The 14,338-nt window shown below is 56.3% G+C and overlaps 5 protein-coding genes across 5 annotated transcripts; 3 read left to right on the forward strand and 2 right to left on the reverse strand.

Moving 5' to 3' along the window:
- Positions 1-9: 9 nt before the first annotated feature.
- Positions 10-2,512, forward strand: L969DRAFT_92068 (uncharacterized protein; the record flags this gene model as incomplete). The annotated part of the gene is made up of 5 exons (XM_014715740.1): positions 10-1,064; positions 1,111-1,480; positions 1,530-1,730; positions 1,785-1,971; positions 2,028-2,512. The coding sequence occupies 5 exons, from the start codon at positions 10-12 to the stop codon at positions 2,510-2,512; spliced, it is 2,298 nt and encodes a 765-aa protein (XP_014571226.1).
- A 1,312-nt stretch (positions 2,513-3,824) lies between these two features.
- L969DRAFT_92069 (uncharacterized protein) lies at positions 3,825-8,655 on the forward strand (the record flags this gene model as incomplete). The annotated part of the gene is made up of 8 exons (XM_014715741.1): positions 3,825-3,832; positions 4,025-4,310; positions 4,349-5,490; positions 5,538-5,643; positions 5,693-6,101; positions 6,148-7,610; positions 7,658-8,444; positions 8,504-8,655. 8 exons carry the CDS (start codon positions 3,825-3,827, stop codon positions 8,653-8,655), a joined length of 4,353 nt encoding a protein of 1,450 aa, XP_014571227.1.
- A 2-nt stretch (positions 8,656-8,657) lies between these two features.
- L969DRAFT_607778 (uncharacterized protein) lies at positions 8,658-10,629 on the reverse strand (the record flags this gene model as incomplete). The annotated part of the gene is made up of 6 exons (XM_014715742.1): positions 10,209-10,629; positions 9,768-10,154; positions 9,647-9,707; positions 9,262-9,589; positions 8,797-9,205; positions 8,658-8,741 (listed from the first exon to the last, which is right to left on the reverse strand). Exons 1-6 carry the CDS (start codon positions 10,272-10,274, stop codon positions 8,658-8,660), a joined length of 1,335 nt encoding a protein of 444 aa, XP_014571228.1. The 5' UTR covers positions 10,275-10,629.
- L969DRAFT_92071 (uncharacterized protein) lies at positions 10,375-13,060 on the forward strand (the record flags this gene model as incomplete). Its single annotated transcript, XM_014715743.1, has 8 exons — positions 10,375-10,377; positions 10,443-10,551; positions 10,613-10,866; positions 10,891-10,977; positions 11,027-11,126; positions 11,186-11,555; positions 11,613-11,927; positions 12,052-13,060. The coding sequence occupies 8 exons, from the start codon at positions 10,375-10,377 to the stop codon at positions 13,058-13,060; spliced, it is 2,247 nt and encodes a 748-aa protein (XP_014571229.1).
- Positions 13,061-13,107: 47 nt separating this feature from the next.
- L969DRAFT_164292 (uncharacterized protein) lies at positions 13,108-14,275 on the reverse strand. Its single transcript, XM_014715744.1, has 2 exons — positions 14,115-14,275; positions 13,108-14,061 (listed from the first exon to the last, which is right to left on the reverse strand). Exons 1-2 carry the CDS (start codon positions 14,151-14,153, stop codon positions 13,156-13,158), a joined length of 945 nt encoding a protein of 314 aa, XP_014571230.1. The 5' UTR covers positions 14,154-14,275; the 3' UTR covers positions 13,108-13,155.
- Between the last annotated feature and the right edge of the window lie 63 nt (positions 14,276-14,338).

The raw sequence follows: 14,338 nt of genomic DNA on the forward strand, positions 1-14,338 counted from the left end.
TCGATCGCGATGACACGCTGCGCTGCCAGCCTGCAGCAGCACCGAAAGCTGGCGATAGCGAGCAGAGATCTCGACATCCCCGTCAAGTTCTATCCTGCTCCCAAAGCGCCCACCAAGTCTATCTTCGATGGCGCAGATCCGAAGAAGCTGCCCTTTGAACAAGACCTTTTCGAGCCCATTGACGATCTGTTCATCAACGCGCTCAGGTCGTCGCCACCTGAAGCAACGCACCTCTCTGTCCTCTGCCAGGAGATGTACGCTCGATCGAACGTCCAGTTGGACGACGAGCTGCCCAATGATTCTGCGCCGGCTGCTAGCAAACGCGTTCGATGCTTCGGCTCCAAAGAACTCCCTTCTTGGTCTCGCGTGGCACTTCACGCGTCTGCTGTCCTGAGCGGCCAGCAAGTCAAAACCCTCGAAACGGAGGATACGGGTGTCGTCATGATTGCCTGGGTCGAACTCCACCCGAAACCTCACGTCATTGTCTGCTCTGGCTTCGTCATCCAAGGCAAAGAACGCAGATATATCGTCACTTGCGCCCACCCACTCCAAGAGACCATCGTCGGCGATGTGGCTCGAAGAGGACCCCGAGCGCATCAGCAAGCTAGCGGACCGGCCGCTGGCTTCGTACTGACTGCTCACGGCGATCTCTTGCCCATCGGCGAAATCACAGGCGCGGTACTCGATGCGGATATCATGCTCATCCGACCCGGCGGATCACAAGCGCTCGCCAGATTGGACAGCCTACCCTCTCTACCCGTTTCGCCTTTCCCGCCTCCTGTACTGGCAGAGCAACGCGCCCATTCACTCGTCACAACGCAGAACCAACCTCACTGGCTAGACTGTCGCGTGACATCGTACCGCAGTCCGGAGAACTTGGAAGTCCAGCCGGGAACATACGACACGCTAGCTACGATGGCCATTGATGCCGTACCTAGCTCGGGCTCATCTGGCGGTCCCCTCGTCGATGTGAGCATGGGTGCAGTAACGGGCGTCATCAGGGGCAACTTCCTCGCCCACAATGAACGCACTCGCCGCGGCTTCTGCGCGCCCATCGAAGCTCTGTGGGAAATATTTGCACTGCCCGGCTTCTTGCCTGCTTCGAGCAAGCGGTCATCATGAGCAGTCTATACTTCGAGAGTCTGGCAAGAAACCTGGCGACGCCCAGAACGGGGCATGCGGAGAAGCCGAAGCCGATCGTGACGACAGCTGCACCGAGCCGGATTGCAAGTCGCTGACAGATAAGATGAACGATATTGTAGGGCGAGCAACGCAGATAGCGTACTCGAGCATCGATGCCGGTCTCATACCGGACTTCATACTTCGGCCGGCAGTGCGCACGCTGTCTCGTCAACGGATCAAAGAAATCGAACGAGGAACGATCCAGGCCAATCATGAGGCCAAGATGGCATTCGTAGAGAGTCTGCGCTCGAGACCGATAGCGATCGAGCAATCGAAAGCCAATGAGCAGCATTACGAGGTGCGTCCGCCTTGCCCACTCCACAAGCAGAGCTCATGGTGCCGAGCAGGTCTCGACGGAATTCATCCGATCTTGTCTGGGTCCCAACATGAAGTACTCTTGCTGCTACTACGAGACGGGCAAAGAAACGTTGGAAGAAGCAGAGGTGGCCATGCTTGAGCAGTACTGCCTCAAAGCCAAGCTTGAGGATGGCATGGATATCCTCGATCTGGGTTGCGGCTGGGGCAGTCTCTGCCTCTATCTCGCCAAGGTGAGCTCGCGAGCGCCCTTACGACCTGATATGTGCTCAGTACGAGAGTGACAGAGATACCCAAATGCACGCGTATCCGCACTCTCAAATTCGTCAACGCAAAAGCTACATATCGATGCCATGGCCAAAGAGCGCGGTCTCACCAATCTCGAGGTTCACACTGGCGACGTCAAGGTGTTTGATTTTGGCGGCATGAAGTCCTTTGACCGTGTGCTGTCGATCGAGATGCTGGAACACATGAGTGAGTCTCAAATTGGTGCTCAGTCAACGCTGCTAAGCTGTGCCGAGGATTTGCAGAGAACTACGAATTCCTGTTCGAAAAGGTCTCTCGCTGGCTCAAGCCAAACGGAGAGGCAAACGGCTCAGACGGCTCACTCTTTTTCGCCCACATCTTTTGCCACAAGAGCCAGCCTTACGATTTCGAAGAGGGCGATGGCTGGATGGCCCAGACATTCTTCTCCGGAGGCACCATGCCCTCGCTCGATCTGTTCGCCTACTTCCAGAAAGACCTGACACTCCAACGATCCTGGTGGATTAACGGCACGCATTATGCAAAGACGCTCGAAGCATGGCTCGTCAAGCAGGACAGCGGACGCGCACGCTGGCTGGGCGGTCAAGGAAGGATGCTCGATGGCAAAGCGAGCGAGAAGCGCGAGAAGGAGGCAGCAGTCACTTTTTACCGATTCAGGCTGTTCTTCCTCGCCTGTGCAGAGTTCTTCGGTCTCAATCAAGGTGAAGAATGGGGCGTAGGACACTATGTCTGGCGCAAGGTCGACAAGTGAAGATGTATTGGGCTTCCAGATAGAGTGTAGTCACAACGACAGGCCAAATGCACACACAACATTCTCCGCATCAAGCCACCGCAACGACTTGGGCATACGAGCGAGCACGTTCTGCAGCTTTGCTCTCCAGCATGTTGGCTTCCACTTGAACCCAGTCACTATCCTCTTCATCGATCTGCTGCTTTCTGCAGGTAGCAAAGATGTCATCGTCGAGAGCAATGACGGTCTTGAGCACCGGCAAGATCTCGAATTCGCCAGAGATATCTGCTCAGCGCGTCAACTCTGGCACGGCGCAGGACAATGTCAGCGCTTACGCTTGGACTTGTAAGCCGTGCTCGTTTGCATGACCGTCTTGAGCTCGCTGAAAGGCACTTCGCGAGCAGTCGCTGGCCTCATGGGCATGGGCAGTTCGCCAACGAGCTTCTTCTGCTCTTGCAATTGACAGATAGACTCTGTCATCACGGTATCCGCCGTCACGTCCACGTCATCCTCGACGAGCTTCGCAGCATGTCGACGGGCGGGCGCCTCTGCTCGCGTTGGGCGCGCGCGCACTTTGACAGCAGCTGCGCCTGCATGCTGTGCAGGATGAGAAGGCCTCTTGGCAAGCGACTTCGCCCGAGCAGCTTCTCGCTGTGTCTTTGCGTCCATGATTTCGAAGAATGGCGATTGAGACCGGGTCGAGTCTGCTTCGCACAGACAGTCAAGTCGTGCTGAAGACAGAAGCAGCCTGAGCCGCCTCGAACCTCAATGTCAACACTGATTAGAGCCCGCTCCGCGCGATGACGCCGGCCGAATAACAAAAACAGTGAACTTCGCGCTCGCGTGATTTCGGGACGGCGTCTTCATCGATTCCTCTCGTGGAATAACCCAACAAATCTGAGAGACCTTTCCGATTTGATTAAAAGCCACGCCGTTGCGCAGCTTCGATGGTGCAGATTCTAGTGCCCTCTTAGCGGCCGTGATGCATGATATCCGGACGGCGAGGTGTTCGACAATGTTCTCCCCAGCCCGAAAGAAGGCGTCTCTGCAGATGTGGAAGATCAATTAGAGGGTTCGCGAATCTCGCAACCAGAGGGGTATTGAATGATTGAATGAGTGCCGCCGCCGCAATCTCTTGCACCTGGCCACACTGGAGGCGGACTTGACCGTATCCAATCTATTGAACTAGGTCATCAAAAAGAGGTCGGACGACTTGGATCTCATTCCGGGAAGCGTGCCGCGAAGGTTTTACAAGTGACGCGCATCGACAGCGCCCATCGCCGTTGCACGACCCACTCGCTCGTGAGACCAGGCAAGGAAGCGGTACTGCGCAATGGGAAAGTAAGCAAGATCGACAAGAGCACAGATCAGAGCAAAGAACAAGTCAGGGAGCCCAGAGTGGGCGATCATAGTCGAGAAAGTCCGGTGGTGTAAGGCGCACTCTCTTCAGAGCGACATCTCCGAGCACAGAACATTCTGGCGGTGTGGCATTAGGGTCACAGACTGTATATCACACTCTTTGACCGGCGACAGCCCCGCCCTATCAAAGGCGAAACCTTTGCTTTGGCGCGCAGTCAGCCAGCCTACGTCAACGACTGGCCTCCACCGAGGACAAGTCAACCTTTCGGAACCAAGTGTCGTGCGCAATCGCTGCCGCTCAGCAGCCGAGATAGCACAGACCGCGTTCTGGACGCTGCCAAGGGATCGTCAAGCTCGTACGCCGCAACGCATCGACCTCGTCTCGACTTCGGCTTTCAGCACACGCTCGATTGAGAGATCACCCCGCGAGAGAGAGAGACAGCTCGATACAGCCAATAGCGTCAGCTAGGACATATGATGTGCGGCAGAGAAGCATAGACGAGCGAGAGGAGACACGTAGCGCGCCTTTGCAACGACGTTGCTGACAGCGACGCGCTGCCGCCTTCCCTGGATGTCGGCATGTCGCTTGTAATGCCGCTCAGCATGACTGCATTACCAAACGCATTACAGCGCTCGTCACCTTCGCCGACTGGCAAGCGAGCTAATCGCGGCGTCGGCCCCAAATCGCCTGTGGCGCTTAACACCGATTCGCAGCCCGGCTCCCACCAGGCTTCGCCATATGAGGACAGTCAGCTGCTGAGCCCGGTCTCGCTAGCACATTCCATCGACTCCGCAGAGTCCGACATGGTCTCAATGTACACTGAGTCGTCTTCGAGCGGCTACGACGCGTCTGGCCTTGATGTCGTGCAGCCTGGTGCTGCCGGTCTCGAGAGACGGAGCTCACGGAAACAACGCCCACGGATGCTCAATCTGCAGAACTCCTCCCGCGAGCGAACGCAGTCGTCTCCCAGTTTGTTGGTAGCCAATCGCTCCCATCTCAGGCCAAGTGATTCGCCCGTGACGCCGCTAGCGTCCACGCAATATGCGCGATCAGGCCACCAGCGACAGAAAAGCTCTGGAGATCACGACGCAACGCCTGTCAGCCTCGCGGGCGGCATGACGCGAAGCTTAGCTTCCGCCTCCTTGGTCGATTTCCTCAACCCTGCAAGCTCGGGCCTTGAGCGGCCACTGTCACCGCAGAGCATGCCAGGAGAACGTCGAAGATCCATTCTCAATGAGACCTTGCCTGCTTCGGGCTCTGCTGCGTCAGTTTCGACCTATCGGGCGAACAAGCCTGAGAATTCTGGCTTCGTCGTCATATCGCGTCCCGTCAAGCCAACACTCGAGACAGCACCTCAACGCTCGCCTCGGCTCAGCCAATCTGGCTTCGCGACGCCTGCCTCACCCAGGGCATTTCCCCAATTCAGTCACTATAGCTATGAAGATGCGATGCCATCGCCTGGCATCGTCTCAGCTAGCGCCAGCGTGTCACGCGAGACTAGCGGCGGATCCGGTCGCTTCAAGCACATCAAAGGCAAGCAGACCGATCGCTCAGACTTTGACAGCCAAGTCGAGCCCGTTACAGAGACCAACAAGGTCAAGTCGGGCAAGGATGCGCTTGGCAGACGCATGGTCAATCAGTGAGTATACTATCAATGAACTCAGCGGTATGCTGAGTTGCGAGCAGATACGTACGATTACACATGATCGGTCGCGGCGTGCACGGCCGCGTCTGGCTTTGCGAGGACACGCTAGGCTTGCCCGACAGTGGCGAGGGGCAAGGAGAGCTCTGCGTAGGTCGACCTTGCTGACCATGCCTTCTGGCTAATATTCGTGTTACAGGCGATCAAATCAGTCTATCGTGAAGACAGACGCAAGCGGTCTCTCAAGCAGGCAAGAATGGCACGCGCCGCAGCTCGCAGCACATCCACTGGTCTTGATGTCAATGCGATCAACGCTGCATTAGAGTCCGGCTCGCGTGCGACAACGTCCGGCAATCGATCTAATCCGGCTATTGCAGAAGACGACACTGTTCGGCAAGAAATTGCGATTATGAAACGGCTGGGCCACAAGCACATCGTCAAGCTAAAAGAGGTCATTGATGATGCAAACAGCAAACAGATCTTCATGGTGCTAGAATTCTGCAGCGGCGGTCAAATCGACTGGCAGGATCCGGTCACAAAGGCGCCAAAGATGACCGTCGACGAGTCGCGTAAAATCTTTCGAGATGTCGTCCTGGGCCTCGAGTATCGTACGTGGACCAAGCATCGCAATTGGTCGAGTTGACGTTGCAGCAGTACATCACAACGGCATCATTCATCGTGACATCAAGCCTGCCAACCTGCTCTGGGCAACTCGCGAGCGCGATTTGGTCAAGATATCAGACTTTGGCGTTTCCCATCTATCAGAAGCACTCACACGCACGCATCGAAGTGGTGAGGGCAATGATGCCGACGAGACTGGCGACGACAAAGCTCTGCGCAAGACGAAAGGCAGTCCTGCCTTTTTTGCGCCCGAATTATGTTTCCCTGTCGAAGTGACGCCCGTTGCTACTCCCTTTGAACGAGGAGAAGGGCAAACTGACTATGACATGCCCGAAACGTCTGATCTGATGCATGATCTTGCTGGCGCGAGAGAGCGGTTGGGACAGATGGGACGGCCAGTCTCGACTCGCACAATCACCCTGGTCTCCCATCCTGTCGCTTCTCAGCCTCACACTGCTCGACAACGACCGCCCATTGGCAAGGGCATCGATGTCTGGGCCCTCGGCGTCACCTTGTACTGTCTCCTGTTCGGTACAACGCCTTTCACCGCCAATACCGAGTACGAGCTTTACAATGCCATTCCTCGCGACAAGGTGCCTATCCCGGCTCACATGGGCTCCGATCGTCGTCTGACAGGCAGCGGTATCGTCGCCGAGTCCCATCTGCCAGCTCACGTACACGACGAGTTGCAGGAGGGGCGTGAGGCTGTAGATCTGCTCAGCCGATTACTCGAGAAGGATCCGACTAAGCGCATCAGTCTAGACGAGGTCAAGACGCACCCTTGGGTGCTTCGCAATCTTCCGGATTCTGGCGAATGGCTTGCAGACACTGACCCTACTCACCAGCAGGCCGTCAAAGTCACAAAGGAGGAAGTCCAGCAAGCGACTGCCGATCGAGCTTTTCACAGTCGAAAGTTCAATCCAACCTCGCTCAACCTCAAGGACTCGCTCAAAAAGGCAATGGATCGACTGCAAGCTGGCTTTGGCCTTTCCAACCGAAATCAGATTCCTACCACGCGTATTAGGACTCAATCACAGAGCAGCGCCAGTGCGATCGATACCTTCTCTGAGCCCTCGCAGAGCCGCGCGCCGTCACGGCAAATTTCCAAAAGTGGACCACATGGGCTACCTGCGCTGTCAAATGACGATCTCGTATCGTTGCCGGACGGCATGAAGAGTCCGGAAAGCGTCGGCAGCTCTCGTCGCTGGTCGATCAAGAACAGGCTGGTCGGACACCGCAATTCGCAAGGCGAGCTCGCGTCCCGTCCAGTCAGCGCACATATGCCGCCCATGGCTCGTACGTATTCCAATAGCTCTGGCGCGGGATCTGCGATCTCGCCCAATGCACGCCGGCCGGTGTCCGTCAGTGGGAGTTCCGCTCCGCAAACGGTCGTGGAGCACGAGTTACTTCACCCTCGACAAGAGCATGCGCGAACTGCTCCCTCTCCCAGCAGGCAACCGTCCTGGCATCCTGATCTGAGCCCTGCGCATCAAGACGTAAGCAACGCGTATATAAGCAGTAGTGTGCTAATTCCGCACGACAGAGCGATGCCGAGTCGTCAAAGCGCGTCAATGGATTTGCCCGTATTCTTGGTAGATTGCGCAGCGGCAGCAAGACACCACAACGAGGTACAAATACGCCGGATCTGCCATTGGGCGCTTCCGCGGCGACTGATGGCGAATCAGATGACGAAGCGATACCCTTGTCTGCTTCGCCCCTTGCCCACCAGCGCGGCTCGATCATCTCAGACGGCTCAAGTGCCAGCAATGATCCTGCTGAGCTCGTACACGGCCGCCAAGGAGTGCGCGCACCGATCACCAATCTTGCAGTCGAGCCTGTACGGGGCGGCTCATCCGAAAGTAGCCTGTCAGATGCTGACGAGTCTGACGGCGATCTCATGAACGATGCCGATATCGGCGATGAAAGTGACGATGATGAAGACGATGAGGCGCTTGCAACGGATATCAAGTCCGGTCCTGTTGCGACGCTCGATGCGCAAAAGACTGAATTCTTGCCAGCATTTGATCGTTTCGATCAGCTCGGTGTGCCCTATGGAAATGACGCTACTCAGACTTGGACAACAGCGGCCCGACCGGACAGTAATACAGTGCTCGCGACGCCGCGCCTTTCCCTGTCCTCGACCGAAGACGAATCCCCTCGCATGTCACCTCGGATGCCTGTAAAGACGGTTGGACCGACGACGGATCATCCCTCAGTTGTACCCAGCCTGTCACCTGTGGACGAACGCAATCAAAGGGAAAGCATACAACATCGGCATAGCGAAGAAGATGAAGAAGGCGACGGAGACCTTGAGATCGAAGTCAAGCCACGTAGACGAAGAGCATTGACAGATCGCTTGCTGTCGCCGCCTGCCTCGGATGCAGACTAGACCCAATACCCACCCTACCTCTGTGCGCTTACCAGTCCCCCATTTGTGTTGTTATTTTTTTGCTCGTTATCAATGAAGCCCATATAAAAGGTTTTTTCTGCGCGCGACACCAGGATTGCAAGGTCCACAACAAGAGCGCAGGAAGCAGATAGCACTAAGTCCTGTAGAGCGATCGCTTGAGCACCTTGACGATCAACTCTGTGTCTGGGAATGCATAGGCTTCTAGATTGGCAGCATACTGCGATAATTTTCGTGATCAGTTATACCCCCGCTTGTAGACAAGCTGTACTGACCGGCGTAGGAATGTCTGCTCCTGTGATGCGTTCGGGTTGAGCATCGAGCGCGAAGAAGGCATCGCTCTCGCACAAGGCAGCGACGACTTCTGAGCCGACACCGAACATAGGGAAGCCTCCTTCGACGACAGCCAGTCTGTTGGTCTTCTTGACGCTCTCGATGACGGTGTCCATGTCGAGCGGTCTGATACTACGCAGGTTGATGACTTCAACATCGACGTTCTCTTCCTTCTTGAGGATCTCCGCTGCTTCGAGCGAGTGTCCTACCATCTTGCTATGCGCAACGACGGTGATGTCTTTGCCTTCGCGTTCGATCTTTGCTTTGCCGATCGGCAAGATAAAGTCGTCCTTTGTTGCTGCCTCTGACACTGGGAAAGATTGACCGTACAGGATCTCATTCTCCAGAAAGCTAGATCGCGAAGGGGTCAGTCTGAGGACAAAAAGCCCAGCGAGAGATCTACGCACACGCAGGGATTAGGGTCACGAATGCAAGCTTTGAGCAATCCCTTGCAGTCCTCTGCGGACCACGGGCTCACGACTTTCAATCCCGGCACTTGGCCGTACCAGGAAGCGTAATCCTGAGAATGTTGGGCGCCTACACCGGCAGCAGCACCGTTGGGTCCTCTGAAAGTGACGGGGCAAGGTGTGGATCCGCCTGACATGTAGTAGGTCTTGCCGCCTGAATTGACGATCTGGTCGATAGCTTGCATGGCGAAGTTCCAGGTCATGAACTCGCAAACCGGTCGGAGACCTGCGAGCGCGGCACCGACTGCCAGGCCTGCAAAGCCGGACTCTGTACATCGTCACGATGAGCTCGATACATTCGGGCGTGGTCAGGAAAGGAGCTTGCCTGTGATGGGAGTATCGATGACGCGCTTCTCGCCAAACTTGTCTAGCAGTCCCTTTGTAATCTGCGTACAGATCGTCTACAGGTTAGCTGGCATGAACCCGACTCTGCAATGGATGCTTGCCTTGTAAGCGCCGTTGTACTGGGCAACCTCCTCTCCCATGATGAAGACACGATCGTCCGCCGTCATCTCTTCCTCCATAGCCTGATTGAGTGCCTCTCTGACCGTCATCTCATGACCTCCCGAGCTGGCCTCGCTGGCATACTGTCGCTTGAGAGCCGCAGCGCCAGGAACGAGGACCGCAGAGCTCGCTGTCGGTCTTGCGAGCAGCTTGGATGGTAGGGAGCGTTGCGAAGAGGAGTGTATACTCGCAGAGTGTTGATGCGTGCTCGTAGAAGCGGACGAGAGGCCAGACAGGCTGGCCAAGTTAGGTTGGGCAGCTATCGCCCGTTGCGGCACCCTGCTGCTCGATCGGGCCAAGGCTGCTAGCCCCGAACGGCTGGCCATCTGCTGTAGTATGCTGGTCAGCGCTGATCCAGCAGCGCAGACCGATACGTGTCTGACCTTGCTCAAAAGACTGGAGGTTGGAGTTGAGGAGCTGCTGCCCACGCGATTCGCCCAACGATGCATCGCCCTATGAAATTGCGACGAGTTGTTTTCGGTGAAAAGATTTACCTCAGCCTCGAGACATCGGCACCGACGAGTCAACTGTCAGCCTTCACTCATCAACATGGTAGGTCTCCTTCAAACATGACCTGGCTGCCGACTGCGCTCTGCACGACCATGCGACCCAACTAGGATTGGCACCCGATCCAGTTCGTCGCCCTTGCGCAGACCCTCGTCGATCTCTTTGCAGGTCGTCGAGCAGAGCCATGGAAAGACTACGAGGCGAGCTCTAGCTCGAGCCGTGTGTTGCAACGAACGAGGAGATGAAGGTCCATAGAGGTTCCTTGACTCTCTGTCGCGAGGCGTGCTGCCCGGACGACGACTCAACAGGGAGAGAGAGATCTCTCTCTTTGCCGGCGAGTCTGAGCATGCACAGCCGGAAGGCAGAGAGTCAGGTTCACTGGGGCGAACGAGACTGCGTGCAATGCCATCTGTGGGAGACGGCAAAGAGCATTTTCCCCTTTCGGCGTACCTCTCGGACGATGGGCGTCGGTTCTTTGCGCAAGCTCAGACGATCCCGCCCCGTCCGAGCAGTGTATCGCTCGTCCGTCGTGCAGTCTTCCTTGAAAGGGACTCACAGATGCTGACTATGCTGCTTTGCTTTTTCTTCTGCCTGCGAATGGCGCACGCTCCGTTTGCTCTCTCAATGACACGATCCGCTGGCCTGGTCTTGCCTGACTCGACTGTAGCCCGCCAAGAAGCAAGGACCCGGTAAGAAGCCCGCTGCCAACCCGGCTGCCGGCAAGCCACAGACCAAGAATGCCCCCAGCGCGACGAACAAGCTCCTCGAAAAGCGCCCTCGCAACTTCGGCATAGGCGAGTTGGAGCCTCTCCAAGCTTCGCCTCGAATGCTGATACGGATGTCGGACTCACAGGCCAGGACATCCAGCCCAAGCGTGATCTGACCCGCTTTGTCAAATGGCCCGAGTATGTCCGTCTCCAACGCCAGCGCGTCATTCTCTCCCAGCGCCTCAAGATCCCACCCGCCATTGCCCAGTTTGAGAACACGCTGGACAAGAACACGGCGACGCAGCTCTTCCGTCTGCTGAACAAGTACCGCCCAGAGACAAAGCAGGAGAAGAAGGCCCGTCTCGGTGCGATTGCTGCCGACGTCGAGTCTGGCAAGAAGAAGGATACCGCCGACGGCAAGAAGCCCATCTTCGTCAAGTCTGGTCTCAACCACACCGTCGCCCTCATCGAAGCCAAGAAGGCTCAGCTCGTCATCATCGCCAACGATGTTGATCCGTAGGCGCCCACCTCTTTTCTCAGCTTGTTTGTAGCTGAACAGGAGCGCCGCGACAGCATCGAGCTCGTCGTCTTCGTGCCTGCGCTATGCCGCAAGATGGGCATCCCGTATGTCATCGTGAAGAACAAGGCGCGCCTGGGACAGGTCGTTCACCGCAAGACCAGCGCCGTCCTCGCCATCTCTGACGTCAAGAGCGAAGATTCCTCCGAGCTCAGCAAGCTCGTCCAGGCTGCAAAGGCCAACTACCTCGACAAGTATGAGGAGACCCGAAAGCACTGGGGCGGCTCGAAGCGTGGCAACAAGTCTATCGCCAAGCTCTCCAAGCGCGCAAAGGCTTCCGGCCAATCTGCCGCGACCGTCTCGCGAACGTTGTAAGGAGCGGTCGTGCGATCATGTACGAAGCTTCGAGAGGTGCCATTGCAAGCTGTTGCGTCGAGCTGTCTATTTGAGCGGCGGGATCGCGCGCTGAGTTGTCCTTTCTCGTGACGCGCCAAGCTTTGCCTCTGAAAGCCCTGCTGGCGGAATGCAAGTCCAGGTGACGTTTGACGACAATTCTTTTGCATTCACCTATTCGGGCAACTGGACTGTGCCAGATACATCAGCACGCGGCTTTCCGTTTGCCAACGAGACCCTCAACGGACTAGCCTTGACCGACTTGATCGATGGCACCTACCATGCCTCTTCCACGCCGGGTGACTATGCCGTCTTCAACTACACAGGGAGCGCGGGCTCGTTGTATACTGTCAGTGGACCGGGTCAGGGCAGCTACAGCCTGACGAGCAGAGGCGACACGACAGACGGCAATGACACGGCTGCTTCTGCCAGCATCGTATCCGCTCCCCTCGGCTCGAGCGAGAGCGTTCAGATCATCACTTCCAGTCAGATCAACAATACAGGCACATCACTCGTCATAGACGGTCTCACTTTCTCCGCCATTGCAGGAGCACAGGGATCGACACTCACCAATACCACAATAGAAGATGATTCTGCCCTGTTGACTTACTCGGGCAGTTGGTCGAGCAATAGCGACACTCGCTTTTCGGGCAATACGTCTACCTTCACTTCTGGCCAAGGTGCAAGCGTGACGGCGCGCTTCAACGGCTCGACGGTCTATGCTTTCGGAGACGTCGTGGACGATCACGGCCTGTATGGCGTCACGCTAGATGGCGGAGATATGGGACAGTATGACGCTTACAATCCCTTTCTGAGGATCAACCGGCTCAAGTTCTTTGCGGCCGGCTTGAACGCTTCGCAACACACGCTCGTGTTCACCAATCTGGGCTCGGGCACATTCTTTGATCTCGACAGGATAGTCTACACCACGCCATCGACTTATTACACTGTCACTCAGAGCCCCACAGTGGGCAATACGACATCATCTGCTGGTGTGCCCGGCAGCACCTCTGGCAGCATGGCGACCTCGAACGCCGTCAAGACCACACGATCTGTCAAAAAAGCAGCAATGCTCACACTTGTATGTACAGTATTGGTCTTGCTGTTGTAGTACATGCAATACAAGATGCGTGCGCCCCGGGTTGCAGTCGATGCTAGGTAGGCACTAGTTTGCAAGCAGTCTAGAATGTCTGAAGGTCTCTCTCTCTAATCCGAGTCTGAATCTGCAGTCGGTCCTCTCTGAGCGTCCTGCGCTCGCTGGATCATCACGATCGTCTTCATCGTCGGTACTGCACCCTTTGCGCGCAAATAGGCAGCAATCTCCCATTTTGACAACTTGGCGGCAATCTCGAGCATTTCCGGGGTCGCCTTGACGCGATCGGGCAAAGGTCTCGGCAGACTCTGATCACCCCTGTCCTCTCCCGTTCTTTCAAAGAGCATCTTGAGCACGCTGAGATCCATCGAGCTCTTGATGCAAAGTGTGATGGCCAGGTTGTCTTTGAGCGAGGGCAAGGCACCGTATCTGAGCAGGAGCCTGATGAGCGGTCTGTGTTCGCTGTGTACAGCCCGGCAGAGCGCATAGCCATCGTTGATGTTGGGATCTGCCGGAAAGATCTTGTTCGAGAGTAGGTACTCGATCAGTGCCAAGTCGGGTTCGTCTAGTGATCTCAGCTTGTGAGCCGCTTTAGAGCGCGTCTTTGATGTTGGCTCGAGCGTGAGATGCCTGAACAAGCGCTTGGGGAGATTGATCTCAATCCTTGGCGGCCGAGGCACGGTTCTGTCACTGTCCCGTCTGGGCTGACCGAAGTCGGCAGACAGCCAGTAACGGTTGAATCTTTCGACGTAATAGACCTCGAAAGCCTTGTAGATGTCTAGCGTACAGATGCCATAACGTAGCACGGCATTGTGCGTGTAGGTATTGGTCATGTTGATGAAAGCGATGGCATCTCTCGCTCGCTGATTTGCCTTGATCGCCTTCGGTTCGGGCGGCGTTGCGCGGTCATACAAGTAGTAGAGGATGTGTCTGTTCGAACTGCGCAGCACTGACGCCAGACGACGGTTCACAAGAGGAAGACATTCTGATAGTGAGAGGAGATGGATGTCGAGCAGCAGCTGCAAGCCAGTCATCGGTCAGTCTCAACTTGAGCTCACAGACCAGAGCGTACCTCGTTGGGCAGATCGAGTAGTCCGACACGCTCGGCCATCTTGATAGACCGACCAAGGCTATGGCAGCCTAGGCGGAGCGTTTGACCGCTCTCAGTGCCCACTTCTTGGCTCGCTGCGGCAACATCCAACAAATTGTTTCGAGTCAGACGACACAAATTGTCGATCTCTCCCCTGATCTTGTGCTCTTGTGCCCCGGTCGACCTGCAACGAGCTCACCCCCAGC

Source organism: Mixia osmundae (assembly GCF_000708205.1).
Source record: "Mixia osmundae IAM 14324 unplaced genomic scaffold scaffold_1, whole genome shotgun sequence".
Classification (NCBI taxonomy): Eukaryota; Fungi; Basidiomycota; class Mixiomycetes; order Mixiales; family Mixiaceae; genus Mixia; species Mixia osmundae.